The 16,558-nt window shown below is 49.7% G+C and overlaps 3 protein-coding genes across 3 annotated transcripts; 2 read left to right on the top strand and 1 right to left on the bottom strand.

Moving 5' to 3' along the window:
- Window positions 1–1,194: 1,194 nt before the first annotated feature.
- On the top strand, window positions 1,195–12,790 carry CONPUDRAFT_158173 (uncharacterized protein; the record flags this gene model as incomplete). Its single annotated transcript, XM_007775219.1, has 19 exons — window positions 1,195–1,270; window positions 1,322–2,037; window positions 2,089–2,217; window positions 2,268–2,395; window positions 2,446–2,846; window positions 2,899–4,103; window positions 4,154–5,241; window positions 5,294–7,310; window positions 7,368–10,298; window positions 10,352–10,837; window positions 10,890–10,997; window positions 11,052–11,252; window positions 11,306–11,508; window positions 11,560–11,797; window positions 11,853–11,939; window positions 11,999–12,176; window positions 12,224–12,375; window positions 12,432–12,605; window positions 12,659–12,790. The coding sequence occupies 19 exons, from the start codon at window positions 1,195–1,197 to the stop codon at window positions 12,788–12,790; spliced, it is 10,650 nt and encodes a 3,549-aa protein (XP_007773409.1).
- A 123-nt stretch (window positions 12,791–12,913) lies between these two features.
- On the bottom strand, window positions 12,914–14,759 carry CONPUDRAFT_158172 (uncharacterized protein; the record flags this gene model as incomplete). Its single annotated transcript, XM_007775218.1, has 9 exons — window positions 12,914–12,982; window positions 13,038–13,375; window positions 13,427–13,516; window positions 13,565–13,946; window positions 14,013–14,127; window positions 14,177–14,267; window positions 14,318–14,340; window positions 14,397–14,446; window positions 14,505–14,759. The coding sequence occupies 9 exons, from the start codon at window positions 14,757–14,759 to the stop codon at window positions 12,914–12,916; spliced, it is 1,413 nt and encodes a 470-aa protein (XP_007773408.1).
- Window positions 14,760–14,906: 147 nt separating this feature from the next.
- On the top strand, window positions 14,907–16,500 carry CONPUDRAFT_84820 (Asp-domain-containing protein). The gene is made up of 5 exons (XM_007775217.1): window positions 14,907–15,199; window positions 15,265–15,343; window positions 15,396–15,940; window positions 15,988–16,242; window positions 16,296–16,500. Exons 1-5 carry the CDS (start codon window positions 14,926–14,928, stop codon window positions 16,370–16,372), a joined length of 1,230 nt encoding a protein of 409 aa, XP_007773407.1. The 5' UTR covers window positions 14,907–14,925; the 3' UTR covers window positions 16,373–16,500.
- Window positions 16,501–16,558: the final 58 nt, after the last annotated feature.

Genomic DNA, 16,558 nt, shown 5'->3' with positions numbered 1-16,558 from the left:
GAACAGAAACTTACGGCTCCAGCTGCCGATTGCCTGAGACATGCCACTTCATGCACATTGCATTGAGTCTAAGCATCGAGCTAAGCATTGCCGTCAGCTTGACGGTACGGTTTTACGAACGCGTACGGAGACGGGTGCAATACGTAGTCCTGAATTGCGTACCTATATGTGCGTACTATGCATGCACATGGCTCCGACGTTCCCGCATGCGTTGCGTTACGACTAAGTAGGTAGGTAGCTAGGCCCTACACACATCATGGTCCAGTCTCAGATCATATGTGAGTTAGAGACTCGAACAGACTCCTCAAACCATTACAGTAAGCTCATTGCAGTTATATCTCCGGACAATCACAGTCTCTGTATTGTACGTGGCCACTGCTTTTCACAGTTAGCCAGGCGGACTATACTAGGGTTAACCCCAAAAGGAACACGTAAGTACTAAGTAAGTACTTCTGTAAGATTGCAAGTACTATGCCGGAACCCGCAATGAAATGAAATCAGATATTTTGTTCCTCCCTCTCGCTTCGGGCCTTCAACAAGCCCTGTTTTTGTTTGTGAGACATAGTATGAGGCTTTCTGAAACCACATACGAAGCCTTCAGCTGTAATTTGTCCATACAACTTTGCCACGACGATGCCGCGCGAGAGTCATGGTTAACCTTTATTTCCCTTCTTCGAGTTTGCGACGAACACCACTCGCGCAAAACATCCTTGTTTCTCTCAAAACTTCGATATGCGTCAACTATGGCATGGAATATGAAGCCAATCAAGTTTGGTAGCAAACGGAATACAGGAAAGTACCTACCCTGAGCAGTTTTATGAAAAGAAAGACTGAATCCTCGATTGTTTTGTACATAGCGTCTGTAGTTTTGATTTCTCCACCAAGCCGTGCGATACAGTCATAGAGTAGTTACATTAGATGGTCCATGTTATTTTTTGTAGATATACGCCAAGGGACGGGGGAGGGGCAGTCGAATCAACCTACATTTCATTGCGGGTGACGGTTTTCATTGCGGGTTCCGGCATAGTAAGTGCTCGGTACTCAGCGCTTCAGCTTCAGCGCCAAAGAGCGGCTTTGGGCTTGTCACGTGAGCTGTCTTAGCCGCGCCAAACTCGGGGGATGTCAGCCCCTTGCTTGCCTCTTACGCGCCCTGCAAAGTGCACGGTGCACGTCCTGAGGCCTGAACGCTGAGCCATGGACAACATTCCGCAGTTAGCCACGGCTGCGGACCTCGACATGCGGGCGGCTCGCCTTGTAGATCCTGGAATAGGTACGCGTGCTAGTGTCAGTTCCCATTTGCTAAACCCTTAACGTTGGGCAGACCTGAAGACCAAGCATACTGTCGCATGCGAACTCAGAGAATTGATCGACACTCTTCGCGATGCAGACGCAGGGAAGGTTTATCCTCAGATGGTTCCCACTCTCCTTGAGATTCTTCAGTCGGGCGAAGCTTCCTACCAAAAGGACACGATTGAATACCAGTTCCGTCGTGTGCTACTGGAAGTTCTACACCGCGTCCCTTACTCAGAGCACCTTCGCCAACAGGCAGTCCCACTCCTCAGCGGAATGCTATACATACTTCGTCATGATAATGAAGAAAATGGAGTCACGAGCTGCAAGATTATTATTGACCTTCTCCGCACGTTCAGAATTTTGACTGAGGAACTCGTCAACGAATTCGTTGGAATCCTTCAAGAAGTCCTACAAGGGATGCGAGGCCTTGTAATGGAACTACTCAGCGAGGACTCTGTCCTTCTCGACGCCAATGCAGTACTCCCAAGTATTCGAAGCTTCAAGGTTCTGTCAGAGCTCGGCATGGTGGTGGTCATTTTCTCCCAGAACCATCGGCCCCTCGTCGGACCGCTCATACAATCGACTCTGAACCTGAATTTTGAGATATTGGCCCTCGAGTCACCCGCCCAGAAGAAAGCGAGGGAAGAGTATGAAGCGCAGGGAAACGGGCAGCACTGGTCTGGGATGGCATCTACAATCAAGAATGAGCTCGCATATAATGACTTTATTGCAGCTCAAATTAAGGTGCGTTTCCTCACTGACCCCACTTATCCGACACATGCTCAAGATGAGCAGATGGTTTCCTATGTGGCGTACGTTCTGCGAGGATCAGGCGAGCAGTACGAGGGATACGGTGACACTTTGATTCTCTGTGCCCTGCGCTTGCTTCAAGACTGTCCAGCGAATGCCATTGGTCCTCGCAAGGTAGGTTAAGATGGATGGATGTCTTCTTTGCTCGCTGATCGACCGCCAAGGACCTCTCCATTGTCTTCCGCCATCTTATGGGCACTCCGCACAAACGAGCTCTTTTGCCAGCGATTGACAAACTTTTCCATGAGCATGTGCTTTTGGGGCGAAGCATTGGTAGTCAAGAGACGCTTCGGTAAGTTACCTCCTAGCACCCTTGGCATAGGCGGCTAATGTGAGATACAGACACACCGTGTATACAGCAGTGGCAGATCTTGTTCATCATCTTCGCGCAGAGCTCAGTGCAGCACAACTAGCACGTGTCGCAAAGCTATTCTCCGCATTGCTTCACAATCCTTACCTCAGTCCAAGTCATCATACAATGTTTTCAAAGATGATGTTTGGTCTTACAGACACCATCGCCAACAAGGACACCGCACAAGGAGCAGCCAGGATCTTGGGTGCCGTGTTTGAAACATGTGTTGACAAAGTTGATGCCATGCGCATCATGATTGACGATCTTATGAGCAAGATTGAATTAGCAAAAACCAAGGAGGATGGCGAATTTGGAGTAATGCAAATAGAGAAATCGAGACCTGTCGCCGGTGCGATGTACGCTGTCGAAAAGCCAGAGGAGTGTCTACAAGGTCAGCGTTCCCTACAGAAGTTCCTGAGCCCGTCCTTACATCGCCAATGCAGAATGTCGCTTTCTCTTTCGGACCCTTCTGCATGGCTTTCGTGTCTGCCTCGCTGGCCTCAGGAAATGTAGCACGGAGATTCCTGACGGATCTCTGGTGTTCCGCCTCTTCGAGGGCTGCATTCACTGCATGGCCCTATTTGACACGGAACCCCGTGACTGCAATGAAGTCATGGATTGGTTTTGTGCCGTTTTACTCGAAGTGAACCTTCACGTCTTTCAGGAGGTGTGGACGCATAAAATCGATATGTTCTTCCAAGCTGCCTTGAAGCGGAACACGCTGCTGCATATCTGCCAGTTTCTTTTCTGTCGTGAGCCCGTTTCGGCGACGTTGGTGGCCATCGTGCTACGTTATCTTGTTGACAAACTTCCCGCCATGGGCGAATATGATGACCCCACGGCTGTAGTGAGCATCCGGTTATTCAAAATGGCCTTCAGTGCGGTCACCGCCTTCCCTGCCACGAACGAGCCTATCCTCGCTTCCCACCTTGCCAAATTGATCATGGATTGCTTTCCTCTCGCTGCCAAGGCAAGCAAGCCGAAGCACTACTTCCATCTTCTTCGCGGTCTTTTCCGAACTATTGGATGCGGTGGGGGCAGATACGAGCTTCTATACAAAGAAGTTTTACCTCTGTTACCAGATATGATGGAAAATCTCAACAGACAGCTCTATTCCACTGATGGCTGTAGCAGAGACATGATTGTTGAGCTGTGTCTGACTGTACCGCTACGGCTCACACATCTGCTACCTCATCTCGGCTACCTCATGCGACCATTGGCTCTAGCTTTGCAAGGCACGCCTGAACTCGTTTCACAAGGACTGCGTACTCTGGAGCTTTGCATTGACAACCTAACGCCCGACTTCTTGGATCCCACACTCAATACTGTCTTGCGAGAACTCATGGAGGCTCTCCATAGTCACCTCAAGCCTCTGCCCGCCAATCATCACCACGCGCATACTACGATTCGAATCCTTGGAAAGTTAGGTGGGCGTAATAGGAAATTACTTGCCAAGGAGCCAGCGCTGCAATACAAGAAATCGTCTAATCCTGCTCAGTTGTCGATCTCACTGGGCGGAACAGTGGAGAAGATTGAGCTATCTGCAATGACCTCTCTGGCTTATCAGACGCTCAAAAGAATGGTTTTGCATTATCGACCACCCGCGTTCTCTTTCCTGCAAAGTGCAATATCAGCTCTAATTCAAGAGGTATGAAAGAATATGAATTATCCCTTCATGTGCTGATTTGTCTCGGACAGACTGCCCACGGATCCGACCATTCAGCAGTGTTTGTACTGGCCATGGAAGGCATTATAGATGCTATGTTCATGCCAGAAGTCAATGATACAGCTGAGGCGTTTGCGCGCCAAGTGTCTCAGACTGTACTATCGAGGGAAGCCAGCTTGACCTCCACCAAGGACATGAACCTTCGCCGATTCCCTAGCCCATTATTGGTCTCTTACCTACTGGCTTTGCCTCATGCGTTAGCGAGGGAGAAGGTCGAGGAAGTTGTGAAAGGCGAAGAGCTCGTAACATGGGTTATCAAGGACCTGGTCTCAATGAATGGCCGCAGCGGCTATACAACTCAAGACATTCACTTCACACTTCATCAGGTTGCGACACGTTTCAATGCTCTATGCCTCGAAGATTCATGGCTCCAAAAGAGTGCTGGATTCAGAGGTATTCGTATCATGACCACCATCCCAGACTTGGGAGTCAAGTGGATTGCAGAACGTCAGGTGGAGGTTGTCCGGGCCCTCATACACGTTTTGAAGGACCTTCCCTATGATCTTCCAAGGGACGTGACCGACATAATTGACGTTTTGAAAAGCGTCTTACGCATCGGAAGCTCCAAGGGTGATGGCCAAACGGAGGTCTCTCTTCATGTCAGAACTCGACTCCTTCATCTCACTGGAACCTTCTTCACCGAGCTTTCTTGCCCTAGCCCTGTGGTCCGACAGGCCGTACACACGTGCATTGACGCTTTGGTTGAGATTACAGGGAAAACCGCTCACGACCTCCTTCAACCTCACCGTGACCGCATACTCACGGGCATCTATACCAAACCATTGCGGGCGCTCCCTTTCAGCATCCAAATCGGGATGATAGATGCCATGCGCTACTGCGTCAGCGTGGATCCACCTATACCAGATCTCAATGACGAGCTCATTCGTTTGCTTCACGAGACACTTGCCTTGGCTGACGCAGACGACATACAGCTCGGGCGAGGCAACCTACGGCAGGGCGGCATTGATGTTATTAGGTTGAGGGTTGCATGTATCAAACTCTTGACTGCCTCCATGCCTATGACGGATTTCTTCTCGAAGCAGCATCAGACGAGACAAAGGTAAATCATTGTCCGAGGATGCAACTGTATCCGCATTGACGACCTTTCCTAGGGTTACCAGCGTTTACTTCAAGTCCTTATATTCCCCCTCTCAGGACGTGAAGGAGGTTGCTCATGAAGGTTTGAGAATGGTCCTTACTCACCAGAGTAGGCTTCCCAAGGAACTGCTTCAGACTGGCTTACGTCCTATTCTCATGAACTTGGCTGATCCCAAGAGACTATCTGTCTCAGGGCTTGAGGGTTTGGCACGTCTCATGGAGCTTCTCATCAATTATTTCAAGGTTGAGATTGGCCACAAACTTTTGGACCATTTCCGTATCGTTGCAGACCCTCAGATGCTCCAGGCATCTTCGCGTCTTCCGCTTGCCGACAATGAAGGCATCACGAAGCTTGTTCGATTAGCCAATATCTTTCACCTCCTTCCATCTGCAGCGAGTATTTTCTTGGAGAATTTGGTCAACGCTATCGTCCAAACTGAGTCTCAGATGCACTTTTCTGGCCGAAGCCCCTTCTCGGAACCCTTAGGGAAATATCTGGATCGATACCCGATTGAAGCCATTGACTTCTTCATTCGATTCCTCAAGTTTCCTCGCCACGTACGCACGCTCAAGAACATTCTTCAAGCGAGACTTGCACCAAATCTTGAGCGGGAGCTGATCAGTCGAACGCGCTTTTTGGTTGCACAGTGCTTGCAAGCAGGCGATCAAGGGCTTTCTATTCCTATCTTGTCTCTTTTCAGCGATCTCGCGCAGTTGTCTCCCACGTGGATTTTGGATCACGAGTTTGTTATTGATGCCCTACTTGCAATGTGGAGAACCGAGCTGCCCCGCTCAGAACAAACAGACGTTATAATACCGGACGATATCACTCGGCATTCGCTCATCCTGTCCGTGTTCAGGAAGGCACTGGAGGTAGCGCCTCGAGTTGACCTGATCTTCGACGTTGTTTCGATATACACACGCAACTTGGCGATGGATCTTACGAAGCTCACCCGTTTCCTCTATCAGCACATCGCTTTAAGTGCTGATCTCTTCTTTAAGAGGAATGTCCTGCTCAGGTTCCTCAGATGGTTTGATGATCAGAGTGATTCGTGGCAGCAAAAGACGTATTTGCTACGCTTCGTGATCACGCCGGCTATCCTCGTCCAAGCTCACCGCGACAACAAAGGTGGTTTGCTAGACGCAGACATTATTGTGTCCATTCACAATCTTATTTGGCGCCCCATGATTGATGATAAATCTTTCACTGGGGCTGACGACATGTTCAAAATCGAGCTCTTGTATATGACGACGATCATTGTGCAGCATTACCCTGAGCTTCTAGAAGACGTCAAGAAGGACATCATTCGTTGCGCGTGGCATTATATCACCAGCGACGATGCCGTAGTCAAACAGACAGCCTACTTGCTTGCAGCACGATTCTTCGAAGCCTTCGATAGTCCCCAAAAGTTCATCTTGCGAGCGTGGACAGGACTCCTTCGTCCGCCACATTCAGATGGGCGCCTGCTCACAAAGCAGGCATTAGACATCCTTGCACCAGTACTTCCAAAGTCGAGCTCTCAAGAGGTTGGCTATCCCCAATGGGCCAAGACGACCAGGCGGTTGCTGGCAGAAGAAGGCAATGGGTTCTCGCAGATCTTCATAATTTACCAGGTACTAGTTCGACAACCGACTCTCTTCTACCCCGTACGCGCCCTATTCATTCCACACATGGTCAACTCTCTTCAAAAGTTAGGGCTGTCCAGCATCGCTTCTGTCGAGTCCCGTCTCCTGTCAGTTGACATTGCTCAAGTGATTTTCGACTGGGAACAGACAGGGTACGACTCGGGTGAGACGCCAACTGCCAGTCTTGATGCAGAAAGCTCTCGTCAGCACTCTGCATGGGTCACACCTCTGTCATTTAGAGAAAGCCTGGTCAGCTTCTTGCTTCGCCTGGCCACTGGTGTCTATGATCAACAATTGAAGGGCTTGCTTGTGCCTCGTGCGCTCACGCTCCTGGAGCAAATGGTAGGCCCCCGCGGGTGGACAGACGTGACGGTAAAATTAAACTATTTTTCCCGGTTCCTCGAGGTAAGTCTCATCTCGCACTTGAAAAGAGAGAGAAAATGAGGATGAATGTCACTTTAGGCGGACTTGGGATCAGAAGCTGCCATGAATCAGGCCTTAAGCGCAGCTCGTGTTCTTCGAATCGTTGCTTCGGACAAGGATGATGCTTGGCATCTGTCACAAGCGCAAACTCTCCAGTCTCTTATCCGTAAAGGCTTGTGGACCGATGAACCAGGGCTGCATGAAGCACTTCTTCCCATATTTGAGCGTCTCCTTTGTCTATCGCCGTTACCTGACAAAATTGCAGAGATGTCTGATTTCCATGCATCCCTATACACTAGCATTGAAGAGGGTCTCTTCAGTCAAACCAACTTGCGTGGTACTCTCCTTATGCTCAAGTCTATCGTGCAGATAACACCGGAAAGGATGCAGTACTTTAGCTCAAACCTTCACAAAGTTCTTTCCAAGTTAGCCAAAGATCACATACAGGCTGCTCCTGCTTCCTCAGGCTTTGACAGCGTCTCGCGCTTGATTATCACGATGCTGGAAATATGTTCGACAACAGTTTCGTATCTCGGCGATCAACGCAAAAACTTCATGAATGTTTGCCTAGCCCTTGCGGAGAAGTCGAGAAGCTCAGCAATCTGTCAATTTATCCTTGACTTGTCGCGTGCTTGGGCGCTGCGAACCCATGATGCATATCCGTCGATGAAGGACAAATCACTTTTGTTGAGCAAGATGGTTTCCTACGAGTTTCGAGGCGAAGCCTTGTTCCACAGCTATCTGGAGCTTATATATGAGATCTACACCGAACCCTCATTGCGCCGCAGTGACTTGACTCACCGCCTCGAACAGTGCTTCCTGCTTGGCTGTCGCGTGCGAGAGCCTACGCTTCGCCAGCGATTCATGGATCTACTAGATGCTAGCCTGCCCCGATCCATCCATAGTCGCATGGTATACATCCTCGGAGTTCAGAATTGGGAACACCTCTCCGACCACAACTGGATTTACCTCGCATTGCATCTTTTGCTTGGAGCTGTTGATGGGGAAGCTTCTTTATTCCCTGACCGTAAACTCCCTTCAGATGCAGCTTTTGGACAAGCCCTACCGCGACAAAAGGTCCACTCTGTCATAAGACCCATGCAGCAATTGCTGTTCCTCGATCCTCACGTGGCTCATGACGTTTGGATCACAATATTTCCTGCTGCTTGGGCTAGCTTCTCGAGACGAGAGCAAGGCGATGTTACGCTTCATATGATCAATTTACTCAGCAAGGATTACCACACTAAACAGATGGAAATGCGCCCTAACGTCATACAGACTCTCCTGGCTGGTATCCATACGTGCACGCCGTCCATGATGCTTCCCCCTCACCTGGTCAAGTATTTGGCGAAATCATTCGGAGCATGGCATGCTGGTCTTGAGCTACTGGAGACATCTCTGGACAATGTCAAGGAAGATGAAGCCACCGTACGGGGTGCTGTCAACGATTCGCTGGCTGACGTGTACGCTGAGCTCGCGGAAGAAGACATATTCTATGGGCTTTGGCGCCGAAGATCTCTCCACCAGGAGACAAATATAGCCATTGCCTACGAACAGCACGGAATGTGGGACCAGGCGGCCCATACTTACGAGGTGGCACAAACTCGCTCAAGAATGGGGTCAATAGCCTACTCTGAAGCCGAGTACTGCTTGTGGGAAGATCACTGGATGCTGGCTGCAGAAAAACTCCAGAATTGGGATGTCTTGCACGAGCTAGCCAAGAACGAGGGCAACCAGGAGTTGATGCTTGAGAGCGCGTGGAGGACCAAGGACTGGGCTGAGAATCGTGAACCTCTAGAGGAGCAGATCAATCTTCTCCCGGACATCGCCACACCTCGCAGGCGGGTATTCGAAGCTTTCATCGCTCTCCTGAAGTTGCCTGGGGCCCTTGATAAGAACACCGAATTCACGAAGATATTGGAAGACGCGATGCAACTTTCGCTTCGCAAATGGGTTGGCTTACCCTCACATCTTTCCTCTGCCCATATTCCTCTTCTCCAGCACTTCCAGCAATTTGTAGAACTGCAAGAAGCCGTGCAGATCTTTGGCTCGCTCTCAAACACGACTGCTCAAAACTTAGAGAAGAAGTCCTCAGATTTGAAGATGGTTCTTCAGGCATGGCGGGAACGTCTGCCCAATCTCGAGGACGACATCAGTATCTGGAGCGACCTCGTTGCATGGCGCCAGAACGTCTTCAACGCCATCAACAAGGCGTATATCCCCCTGATCCAAACGCCGAATCAAACTACAAATCCGACCTCCACTAACTTCAACACGTCCGGATATCGCGGGTATCATGAAACAGCTTGGATAATCAATCGTTTCGCTCATGTCGCGCGGAAGCACGAGCTCCTCGAAGTATGCCTCAGCCAACTCAACAAGATCTACACACTGCCGAACATAGAAATTTCTGAGGCGTTCTTGAAACTGCGGGAACAAGCGCGATGCCACTATCAAAAGCCAGGAGATCTGCAAGCGGGCCTTGAGGTCATCAATAACACCAACCTGATGTACTTCTCTACTGGTCAGAAGGCTGAGTTTTATACACTGAAGGGCATGTTCTATGCACGTAGTGCACGCAACGAGGAGGCAAACTTAGCCTTTGGTCAGGCTGTACAACTAGACATGAACCAGCCAAAAGCATGGGCAGAGTGGGGAAAATACAACGACCGCATGTTCAAGGAGTCACCCACCGACATGTCTCACGCTGCAAGTGCTGTCAGCTGCTATCTTCAAGCTGCAGGGTTGTATAAGAACGGCAAGGCCAGAGCTATGCTCACCCGAGTATTGTGGCTTCTCAGCATCGATGACGACTCTCTGACTATTTCTCGTGCCTTTGATACCTACAAAGGAGAAGCGGCGTTCTGGTATTGGATTGCGCTCATCCCTCAACTTTGCCTCTCCCTTTCTCAGAGGGAAGTGAAACAAGCTCGATACATCCTCCTGAATCTGGCCAAGCTGTTCCCACAGGTGAATCTTCCTTCCAAGCGTCGAGGTTCAATTTTACTCATGCGAGTTACTAGGCTCTGTTCTATCAGTTACGCACTACACGCGAGGACATCATCATCATTCGAAAACAAGCCCAACAAGCTGCTGCAGCCGCCCGCGCTATGGCTGCTAACCTGGTTACGGCCAGGCGGTCCGACGGTGATTATCCCATGCAGGACGTCAGCGCCGAAGTTAACGCCGAGACTACGAGGAAGGAGTCGATTGGGATATCTGGAGAACCTACTTCTCAGGCCGGCCCTGCTCTTCAAGCTGAGGGCACCAATGTACAAGCTATCAGCAATGCTCAAAGTCTAGCTCAGAGTGCGTTAGAGAACGTCTCCGCATCCACGCGGCAATCATGGGAACAAGTCGACGAGGTGGTACAAATTCTCAAGACTGCCTACCCCTTCCTTATACTCAGCTTGGAAACACTCGTGGACCACGTCAACCAGCGGTTCAAAGCTGGGGCAGACGAGGACTTATACAGACTAATCTGCATGTTGCTGCAAGATGCTATACAGGTAAGCTGTTCAATATCCTCGGTTTTGATTCACCACTCATCTCTCACCACAGAGCTACGTCACTCAGCGCGTGAATAACCCGGATGATGACGGACTTCTCAATGCTCACACCAAGAACAATATCTCGAAGATGGCAGCTAACTTGACCGGGTCTGTCCGAGTGAGCGAAATGTATTGTCATTACTTATAGTCCCTGATCAACTAATCCTTCTAGACTCAATACGAGGAAGACTTTGTCAAGGCAAACATAACTCATTACGAGTATATGCAGCGACTTCAACGCTGGCGCGACCGGCAGGAAAAAACTCTCGATGCACGGCCTCGCTTCCAGACTCTAGATACTCTTAGCCACTGGTTAACAGACTTCCAATACGGCAAGACCGATGAGATTGAGGTTCCAGGTCAATATACCGAGGTAAGTAACCATCATAGGCCAGGAAGCATTCTTTCATAGATCGCGCGATACAGGAAAAGGATAGCAACCAGAACTTCATCAGAATTCAAAGGTTCGGGCCTCAATATGAGAATTGTCGCTCACACGGGTACTGCTGGAAGAGGTTTGTCGTCCACGGAAACGACCACTCCAAGATCTCGTTTTCCGTGCAACTACCATCGGGCCGACACTGCCGCCGAGAGGAAAGAGTAATGCAAGTGTTCCGAACCTTCAACACGTAAGTCTCTTTGTTGTACTCTTTATTATTGTGCTTCCACATGTTTGTTAGCGTTCTGGCCAGGAAGAAAGAGGCGCAGAAGCGAAATCTTTCTTTCCACATACCCGCAGCAATCTCCTTCAGTCCCACCCTCAGGCTGCTCCAGAACGATTCCTCATACATAACTCTGGGCGACATTTACGATCAGTATTGCGAGGAACGTGGATTCACAAGGGAAGAGCCAATCTTCGTATGCGGAGAGAAAGTAAAAACTGTAGTATCGGAGTATCGCCAAGTACATGGCAGCATTGTGAGTGACTGAGGTTTAAGTTGTTATTTCCGCATGTTTAACTGTTCGGAAACAGCCCAACAAATCTCACATTTACGGACTCAAGAAAGACATCTTTGATGAGATAGCCAGCAAACTCATTCCGGGTGATGTACTAACAAAAGTAAGGGCGTTCGTTACTCGTTTTTGCGGCGAGCTTGACCTGACTTTTTGAATTACCAGTATCTCACACGAACCATGGCGAGCCCAGCTGATTTGTGGAGAATGCGCAAACAATTTGCTCTGCAGATTGCATCCGTCAGCTTCATGACTTACGTCCTTTGTCTGACGAGTCGGTCGCCCTCTCGCTTCCATCTCTCCCGCACTACTGGTCAGATCGCCATGAGCGAACTTTTACCTGGTAAGGAAGTGAAACTCTTGTATTTTTCCGTACTGAAAGTATTACAGGCACCTCTAATTCAGGGCCTGTCCTTGCGTCTATTGATGCTGTGCCCTTCCGTTTTACTCCCAACATGCAAAATTTCATCGGACCCGTTCTCACTGAGGGTCTCTTGGCTGCTGGTATTATGGTAATTGGACGGTGTCTGACAGAACCTGAGGTAAGCCTATGTTGGTAACGCTTGGGCTCGTCTGATAAAACACGGTTTCCTCGCAGCATGGCCTAGAGCAGCAGCTATGCCTCTTTGCCCGGGATGAAGTCCTGACTTGGCTTCATGGAAGGAACCAGCCCTGGAATTTCGATCTAGCATTCAGGAACCATTGTGCAGCCAACATCGATGGCATTGTGCGGAGAGCTGAAGTTCTGGCTTGTAAAGCTGAAAGAGAGCAGGTAATGATCTATCGCTAGTAGTACATTTGCTACTGCTAACACACCGTGCCCAGACAACCATCCCTCCTGCTCCAAATACGACCGCCAATTCACCTGTCATTCAGACAGTGACCAACCTCATTTCTACGGCAACTAATCCTCTGAATCTCACGAAAATGTATGAAACCTATCATCCATGGTTCTAGAACACTGCATTGTCTTACTATCTTACCGCATTGTTGTCCATTGTTGTTAATATAAATTCTCCATCACTGTGTAATATATGCATCTTTGCCACTACTTCAGTGATTGACATCCCCTCGCTCACTTTATGTACGACGAATCAGCCCTTCTGTCTGCTTAAACTCCTTGATATAATCTTCGCTCTCGGCCATCATCTATATGGGAAATGAACTTTCCGTTCGTTTGATAATAAGTACTGCATTTACTTACTTCCTGAGTCATCAGGTAGACATCACTTCCGGGCCGGTTGTACATGATTGCGTTTGCAAACATGAGGTATATGTCCCTCAGAAATTCTGGTGAGTTGGTAATGGCCCCGTCTTTGATACGGGCCTTGATTGTCTTCAGGTCCATTGGGCGCTTGATAAGGTCATGGTAGTCTGGGGCGTCCGAGTTTTTGATTGGATTGTGGAAGATGTTTCCGTTGCGATGCTGAGAAATTTGTTGGTAAAGCATGGTTATCATCGTCTGAAATCGCTTATTGGGCGCCGGTGGCGTTTGCACACTGTCGTTTGCAGTTACCGTGCGGCGTCTCCGGCCACTGGAACCTAATAGAGCAGTGAAGGGTTGCGCTGAACGTTCGGCAACGACAGCCATACCTTGGGATTCTATTTCGGGAGTTTGTGCCTCCTCCTTGAGGCGTTTCTTGTCTGGCTTATCCGTAAGTTCCTCTTCAGCTGGTCGCTTGCCTACCTTGAGGATAAGAATGTGTCCACATGAAGAAGAGGAATGCATACCACTGCGAGTCATCGTTCCCTTATCATTCGTGTCGGCTTGCTCAGGGGATTGTGCAGCTGAAGTAGACTGTTCCTCTTCAGTAGGGGAAGGGAGACGGCTTCCTCCCCTGGGAGTGACTGAGTTGCGGTTAGACCCCTCGTCGTTATTGCTCTCAGCATCAGTCTCTTCCAGCTCTTGGGGAATATCTGTGAGCTGAGAGGAGGAAGTAGGATCAAAACCATCGTGGGCGGTCCGGTCAGAACCTTCGACTCCTAGTAAGGAACGATCCACATTCGAGGATTCGCCTGTGCTGCCCTGTTCCCCAGATGAAGCAGCTTCAGACTGCTCCTCTTCCTCTTCCTCCTCGGCCATGGCTAGCCGCTTTTCTTGTGAGTTTGTTTCCTTTAATTCGATGTCACCATGCAGCTGCAGCATAATCATAAAGCAAGGATGGACGCATAGGCGTACCTCCGTAGAGACCAATGACTCAACGATAGCGGAGTCAGCATCTGCTGCCTTCAAGTCGTCTTTCTTGGCATCCCAACGACCTGCACGAATTTCGTCGATTTCGAAGACAATGCGCCTTGCCGAAGTATGAGGACAAGGAAACGTCATAAAAAGAGGCTGTTCACTTGAATTTGGTTTCCTCGGCAACAATAAGTTGCTTGAGTTCTTGCAGACGGGCAACGTAGTGATGCTGAGCTAGCTTGAGATTGGCGGGTGCTACCCGAGTCAGTCAGCTCGACGGTCTCGCGCTTATTCAATAGACAAACCATGGATGGATTTGTCGTCTGAGCTTTTCGTGCGGCAAGTGCGTTAGGTCGGGATCATTGTTGATTGCGTCCTACTTACCAGTCCAAGCCTGCTTCACCCATGAGATGCACATACATCGCATGACAGGACTAGACAGGAAAATGCATTAAGAACCGTGGATATGATACATGTGACAACTAGGCTGACTTGAGCAGTAAAGAACCCCTTTGGTTTGGATACCAATGGGTGCTTAGAGAGTAGTTTCGCGACCTGCGACCATGAGTCTGCGCCGAGCTCATAGACTGCCTGAGCAAAGATGAGTCGTTCCTGTGTATTAAGCTTCTGTCGGTCGTCTGGGCCAGATGCTCCTACAGCGGATGCCCTGCGCGCTGAGCGTGTACTGGTGGCCATGGGTGGGTTGGGAATGTATCCGATGCTGTGGCCGGGACCGGTCTGGGACATGATGTACTTGCCTGTTTAGGGTCTCGGAATTAGACTGGGGACTGACGGGGGTGGCGCATCCATTTTTGGGTTGCCCTGGCGGCTACCCTACGTCAGCTAATTTAAGAGAGGTTGCGCGGCTGCGGCTGCTGCCTCCTCACCTTGCTTCCCCACCCACAAGGCCACCATGTTGCTCTCTGCCATCGCTCCCCTCATTCTCCTTCCCTTCGCGTCTGCTGGGGTGCACAAGCTCAAGCTTCAGAAACTCCCTCAGATTACTCCAGGCCACACTCATGAGACCACCTATCTTTCCCACAAGTATGGTGGTCAGGTCGCTCAGCAGGTCCCTCTCATGGGTGCTGGTGGTGCGGGTCGCAACTTCCGCCCTTCCCCTCACGATGACGACCTTTTCTGGACTCAGGAGGTAGCCGTCGAAGGCGGTCACACCGTTCCTCTTTCGAGTGCGCTTTATCCCCATTATTTATTTGACTGAACCGAGTACTAAGCCGATCCATTCGTCATGTAGACTTCATGAACGCGCAGTACTTCACCGAGATTGAACTTGGCAGCCCTGCTCAGACCTTCAAGGTCATCCTTGACACTGGGTCCGTAACGACTTTCGCTGTATATATCTCCCGAGGCTTATATGTTTGGTAGCTCGAGCAACCTCTGGGTTCCCAGTGCACAGTGCACATCCATTGCTTGCTTCCTCCACGCCAAGTATGACTCGAGTTCCTCGGCTAGTTACAAAGCCAATGGCACCGAGTTCTCTATCCAATACGGAACTGGCTCTATGGAAGGCTTTGTCTCTCAGGATACTTTAAAGATTGGCGATGTCTCCATTTCTCACCAAGATTTTGCCGAGGCCACGAAGGAACCCGGTCTGACGTTCGCATTCGGGAAATTCGACGGTATCCTGGGTCTAGGATATGATACCATCTCGGTCAACCATATCACTCCTCCCGTTTACAATATGATCAATCAGGGTCTTCTGGATGAACCTTTGTTCTCCTTCCGTCTTGGTTCTTCCGAATCTGACGGCGGCGAAGCCGTCTTCGGTGGCATTGACCATTCTGCATACACTGGTGACATTGAGTACGTGCCCGTTCGCCGCAAGGCTTACTGGGAGGTCGAGCTCGAGAAGGTTTCTTTCGGTGGCGATGAGTTGGAACTCGAGAGCACCGGCGCTGCCATTGATACTGGTAAATACATTGTTTGCTGATATAGGTCCTATGCTCATGCCTTTTAGGCACCTCACTCATCGCTCTTCCCACCGACGTTGCCGAGATGCTGAACACCCAGATCGGTGCAAAGCGGTCTTGGAACGGCCAGTACACTATCGATTGCAGCAAAGTTCCTTCCCTCCCTGACTTCACCTTTTACTTCGGTGGCAAGCCGTACCCGTTGAAGGGAAGCGACTACATTCTAGAAGTTTCGGGCACCTGCATCTCGTCATTCACTGGCATGGATATCAATCTCCCCGGTGGTGCCCTGTGGATTGTCGGTACGTGTATAATTCATCTGATTTCCTGTGGAAATGACCTCAAGGCGTTTTAGGTGATGTCTTCCTCCGTCGTTACTACACGGTTTACGACCTCGGTAAGGACGCTGTTGGATTTGCCAAGGCTGTCTAAGCTTGGCATGTCTGCAATGGACTCCTGTCGATACCTTCCTGTCCAATTCTGTAGTATATTGCATAATGACGTGAAGTTTTTACTTAACGTGAACATGGTTTCTTCAATATGAATTGCATTAATGTTGCTATATAACCTTTGTGCCTGAGAAAAGTCAAAAACATCTCCAGTTCGGGGAGAGTATCA

Source organism: Coniophora puteana, assembly GCF_000271625.1.
Source record: "Coniophora puteana RWD-64-598 SS2 unplaced genomic scaffold CONPUscaffold_14, whole genome shotgun sequence".
NCBI classification, from domain to species: Eukaryota; Fungi; Basidiomycota; class Agaricomycetes; order Boletales; family Coniophoraceae; genus Coniophora; species Coniophora puteana.
The sequence above is the reverse complement of the archived record's forward strand: the minus strand, read 5'-3'. Positions and strand labels throughout refer to the sequence as shown.

What these genes read in the sequence shown, in the direction of transcription:
- CONPUDRAFT_84820 (XM_007775217.1), top strand. Translation starts at nt 14,926, where the DNA reads ATGTTGCTCTCTGCCATCGCTCCCCTCATTCTCCTTCCCTTCGCGTCT. An exon ending in TCACACCGTTCCTCTTTCGA is followed by an intron (nt 15,200 to 15,264) that starts GTGCGCTTTATC and finishes TTCGTCATGTAG; the next exon opens with ACTTCATGAACGCGCAGTAC. An exon ending in TGGTGCCCTGTGGATTGTCG is followed by an intron (nt 16,243 to 16,295) that starts GTACGTGTATAA and finishes AAGGCGTTTTAG; the next exon opens with GTGATGTCTTCCTCCGTCGT.